Raw genomic sequence first — 6000 nt, forward strand, 5'->3', positions numbered from 1 at the left:
CTCGCGTAAGAGCAGTTTCATTTCATTTTAGTAACTCAGATGAAGTTGGGAAATGGCTCGACGAATGATTTGAACAGATTTACCATGAAACCGGAAAAAAACTTACCTATATAGCTGATATAAATTAAGATAGCCTTCTATTTTCTTCTTCCAATACAAAAAATGGTAGATATTTATATACAAATACATATAAATATGTATCTGGCCACTGATTATCTTTGCACCACTGGAAGAGAATGATTTTGACTTTAAAATTTGTAAAAAAGGTGAATAAATAAACGTCTGTTTCAGGTTTTCAATTCGGAAGAGCTTCCGGAGTATCTCCTGGGTTTGTTCGATGACGACCACATGCAGTACCACATGCAGGCATCCAACCAACCCACTTTAGAAGAGATGGTCGAGGTGGCCATTAAGATGCTGAATAGAAGCGAGAAGGGATATTTTCTTTTCGTCGAAGGTGAGTTATGAAGGTAGTTCTCTATTACTAAAGGCTATTTTAGGGATTTCGTACTTCTGCTGTTAAGAAATAGAACATGATTGATAATTATTACATTCACGACTCTTGCGTCCTCTGCGTACCATACCACACTGCGATCACAAACTCGCTTGCTAAGTATGGCGATTGTGGTATCTTCTTTATCGTGTCTACTTTTACTGACTATATATTAGTATTGATACAGGATACAGGAGCAAAGGATATGTGACATCTATTCATTTATATTAAATTCGCGTTACATATTACAGTCCGTTTATTCTCTAAGAAAATACTATGAATAAATGTATTGTAAAAAGTAGGTTATTGTAATTTACTGCCCTCTATATGACAACATGAAAAGCAGTGTGACCGTAAACTGTGTATTTCAAAATAGACTATGTTCTTATAGCTTGGGTTAACACGTTTTTTCTGGTACACTGTGTGTTGTCAGTAATAACTTACGGCATAGAAATGTGATCTCTTTAACTAAGCCTCGATTGTAAGCTCACGGAATTTACGAGATTAAATAAAAAATGAGGAGACTTGTATATAGATAGACGGAAGTAATCGGCATAACATGAAGTGGCAATAAACAGGCTATATAATAAAAAATGGCCACTAATGACCTAAGGTTCCGGAGAAAAGACTACCAGCAAGCACATTGTAGGATGTCGACCCACAAGGTGGATAGACAACCTTTTTAAAGCCTATTGGACATCTATAGCTCCCATAGCGAAGCCTATAGCTAAAATATTGATGATGCATAGTTTGCGCGAATTTGTTAGTCACCTTCTGAGGGATGTGAGAGGCAGGATTGAAGAAATAGATGATGATTGATGAAATAGAAGCCGTCTGTTCTTATATATCTCGTGTGCGTCTTGATCACACCCTCCCCGCTTCATCGCTCACATACCTTTAGACGGTGAATAGCATTTACACTCAATAGTCGCAGGTTTTATCGCATTTAAAATAAAATCATTAAATTCATAATTTACGTCTAAGGCTATAAAATGTCTATAAATAAAACAATTAGGGTCAAATAAAATGGCACTAACTAAAATATATTTAATCACCGATCATTTTAATTGCAGGATACAATTTAATAATTGATATCGACATTAAATCGATAAAAGATAATTTTTCTGTGAATAACCGAACGGCTTTAGTAAAATTGAATGTGATTTATTTAACTATGGTTTTCTTGTCCTTGCTGCGATGGTCAGATAAACAGTGAAAATGACACAATATGACGAATGATTACTAGATAGCGTGTCCCACCCATTACACAGTAATGTTACTTACGATTTTAAGTAAGAAAAGGACAAATATATATAGCTACTTTCGCCAATGCAGTAGTAGTCGTGCAATAAAGTGTACCGCCCGCCAGCCCGCTGATAAATGCGCATGCGGCAAACAATGCAAATTACACAACTATCACCGTTAAATCACTTAACACGTGTTTCACCCCTCCACGGGGCTTCCTCAGGAGTAGAGTTACACCGATTAATGCCAAACATAGACTCTGTGTCTCAGCGGGCTGGCGGGCGGTGCACTTTATTGCACTACTACTACTGCATTGGCGGAAGTAGCTATATATTGGTCCTTTCCTTACTTAGGATGGACTTCCGCAAAATAACGCCTGAATTCATCGGATAATTAGGACTTTAAGTTTAAAATATCACACTAAGTACTTTTTCATACTAGAATCTTGTAAAGTACAACAGACGAGGTTAGTCAGACAGGGTCTGAAAACATTTGGTTTATTTCGCCAGACGAACTCTTGCGTGTATTACACGGACGAGACTCATGATGCGATCGCAAGATTTATCGATGTGACGAATACGGCAACCACCGTACAGATACTGTCGTACAATCTGAGGTTGGCAATAAGGAGTAGGGATGAGGAAATGGTCGCACAAAACGTCAACTTAAGAACTGCATATTGTTAGGGCGTCGATAATTTAGATTAACAGACTTACCTTTTTACTTAAAAACTGTAACATGTAAAAACGTGAGCAAAAAAAATCGGAGGTAATAAACGTAAATGTAAAACAAAGGCACGGACGCTTATGTCTGGGGACAATGATCCTAATAATAAAACTGCTCCAGACGGCATGTCTTTAAGGAATTCTTAATACTTGTATCAACAGAAATACGTGTTTATGTTTACATTAGCAGTAATAATATCATAACGGGTTCCCATTGTCACGCAACGTTTGCCCTCGTGATGTCCAGATATACTTTAGGCGTTACTTGAAATGACTACCTACCTATCAATAAAACAACTGATTTCTCTTCGCTTAAAGTGTGGCATCGTCCGGACTCGGGTGATTAATAATTGGGCAATCACATACAAGTACATAACGATTTGTAAACTTAATTATTAAAAAAATGTTACACAAGAGTTAATATAAACGATCTCATTGTTACAGGTGGCCGGATAGACCACGCGCATCACGACAGCTACGCACGTTTGGCTCTGGACGAGACAGTGGAATATGCCAAAGCAGTTAGAAAAGCAAAGGCTTTGACTGATGAAAGTGACACACTGATTGTCGTCAGCTCCGATCACGCCCACACAATGACAGTAGCCGGGTACCCTTCCAGAGGTAACGACATCTTGGGCATCGTTGACACTGCAAAAGGCTTCGACGGGAAACCTTATACCACGATAAGTTACGCGAACGGAAAAGCGACATCTATTGGTAGTGACGGAAGAGTCGACGTGACATTGCAGGATGAATTTCAAAAAGGTGAGTTGATCGAAATGTGTATTTTTCATTTAAAATTGTGTTCATAAATTGATTTATGTAATAAATAATAACAGTACGTGTCCTATAAAAGGTTAAACATATAATTTTGTCAAAAAAGATATAATTTAATTTAATTTCAAATTGGATTTAATTTTGTTAAAAATTTAATTATTTTAATAAATGTTAATACGATTCTTCTTATAACATACTATATAAATGTAATTTATTATATATTAAGCTAATAAATAGTTTAAGTTTTGTAATAAGAACTAAGTTCCTTTAAATATTCAAACGATTTACATTCTTACAAATTTGCTATTTTAAAATTTCAGGCGTTTTAGAATATTCTTATCCAAGCTTGGTGCCGCTAGACTCTGAAACCCACGGCGGTGAAGACGTCGCCGTTTTCGCACTTGGACCCTGGCAGCACCTCTTCACGTCTAGCTATGAACAGAACGTAATTCCTCATCTAATGGCGTACGCGATGTGTTTGACGGAGGAGAAACATGAAAATTGCGAAAGACATAGACATTTCTGGACATCTAGCAGTATAAATAACAAACCAAATGTATTTAATTACGTATTATGCGCTTGTGCTGTGATAATTAGTTGTTTTAGTTTTAATTTTTGAAATAGTAATTAAATTTTATGGCAATATATACTTAAGAGATGAAAATCGACGTAGGATTTATCAAGAGCATATTATTAAGGTACAATTGTCTTTTTGAGTCATAGTTAAAACATAGTTTTAAACGGTGAAGAAATTTACACAAGTTCTGTATTATATGAAATTAAACTAAATCAAATATTACAATTTAAAATCCAATGTAGTAAAATGCATCCATAGTTTTTATAAAATAATGTTAATTACCAAATATGATTTATTTCGATTTAACTTAAATATATTATTAAAATATTCTATTTCATTAAGACAAAAACTTTTCTCGGTGCTCGAAATATAGTTGTTATTAACAAATTGTCCTATTTAATAATAATAATAATTAAACATATGTATAACATATATAAGTTGTGCAAATAATAATAACTATTAAGTGTTAAAAATATTAAAACAATATTGTTCTAAAATTAAAAATAGTTTATGAAATACTATAGTTAGCATTGTAATGCTTTCAGTCTATCGACAGAACGTCTTTATGTTGATAAATACGAATTAAGAAGGTTACTGAATACGAGATTATAAAAATTGATTTTAGAAATCATTATTACCCATACTATGATATATGCTGTCATTATTAATTTCTTTGAAACAAATGAATAACTACATAAGCATAAAATATTCACATAAATAAAAATCAGTCATAAAAAAGTGAAGAATTAGTTAATAATTATGAAACTATTATTACAAACTTGAAATAAGTTTATTAACTAAGTGAGGTTATGTCAATAAAATTATTGCCGTGTAGAAATATTATAGAAAATTATTAATTTTGGGCGCTGTATTATTACACATTGTGAATATTTGTTTAACAAAATAAAACTAGTTACAGGAACACAGTGAAGTTGTTGTAGATTTAATATTATAAGAACCAATAGAGCTTATTATTAACGTAAATACCTTTTATTTATTTAATGTTTGACATATTAAAATATAGTTACACGATAAGTTTACGCCTCAAGTACATTCCAATTATGTGATCAATTATTTATAATTCCTGCAACTAATTTCTACCTAAAATTCTCGTAATAAATATTACAATTAATTTGTTTACGCCTATGTTACGAAATATTACACATACTTCTGCAATAGTTCTTTGAGAATTTAATTTAGCAATTAAGATTAATGTAAAATTTGATCAAAAATAAATAAAATCCAAATAAATGATTAACGTTGTCCGAAAATAATATATAATAAAATAATATTAATCCATTACTACTAAGTTTTTAATAAACAATGATTTAAGATACATTTCCGTCCACGAAAATAATATTTGTAGTTACCGCGATCGAAATATATTTATGTCATATTTTGTTACATACTTTACATTGCCATAAGCGTAATATTGTGTTTTATAAAAGACTACATATTTATTGTCATTAAGTGTATTAAAAATTATCTCATGGGTTTTTGTTTACATTTTCGTTCATCCGTTGATAACCATTTAGTAGAAATATATAACTTAGTCACAGCCTTTGAACTGTTATAAACTTTCAACTTTCTTTTTTTGATTTGACCTTCAGTTGACCATAAACACTTAACCATAAACAGTTGTTTTATATATAACAAAGAGTCATAATATTAATTTAAATTTAATCACGAATCCTGTCCAGTACAATAGGTGGCGCTTATATAAAATTTATAATTATTCACCATAAAAGATCTAAACTTTTTAGCCTTTTAACAATTTTTCCCCCATTTTGTTCTTATTTATACATCTTACAAGACTGACTGAGATAAAATATTTTTTTGTTAAAAATGTGCTTTTATCCTCATCAAGTAAGTCTTATATTAAATATCAGAATATATTTAACGCGTGTTTTAGCTCAGAGAATCTTATATAATTTACATCTTGTGTATTAATTATATAGTATTGCCACTGCTCAGAAATAAGTTTCCAGAGCATGAGCAAGAGCGTCTTCTATGTACCACAATACCTGACTACACGCCAGGCGTGGCGATCATGGCATTGTATATATCCCAATGAATATCTTATGACGGAGGCCTATATCTTGCAGAGGGGATATATGAGCTACAGTGATGACGATAGATGAAATTAGTGCGATATGAACAATACAAATTATTGGATATTATGT

General features: G+C 32.5%; 1 protein-coding gene across 1 annotated transcript in view; it reads left to right on the top strand.

Annotated features, from left to right (window-relative positions):
• Window positions 1–4136, top strand: part of LOC137933175 (membrane-bound alkaline phosphatase-like) — a 40834-nt gene extending 36698 nt beyond the window's left edge. Inside the window, exons 6-8 of the mRNA XM_068777001.1 lie at window positions 292–457; window positions 2908–3228; window positions 3561–4136. Of these exons, the coding sequence (XP_068633102.1) occupies window positions 292–457; window positions 2908–3228; window positions 3561–3859 (786 nt within the window). The 3' untranslated portion in view covers window positions 3860–4136. The remainder of the gene's footprint in view (window positions 1–291; window positions 458–2907; window positions 3229–3560) is intronic.
• The last annotated feature ends 1864 nt before the right edge of the window (window positions 4137–6000 follow it).

The sequence above is a fragment of the Battus philenor genome, unplaced genomic scaffold (genome assembly GCF_028537555.1).
Source record: "Battus philenor isolate CCGP_79_NKW_IND1 unplaced genomic scaffold, ilBatPhil1.0.hap1 SCAF_13, whole genome shotgun sequence".
Taxonomy (NCBI): Eukaryota; Metazoa; Arthropoda; class Insecta; order Lepidoptera; family Papilionidae; genus Battus; species Battus philenor.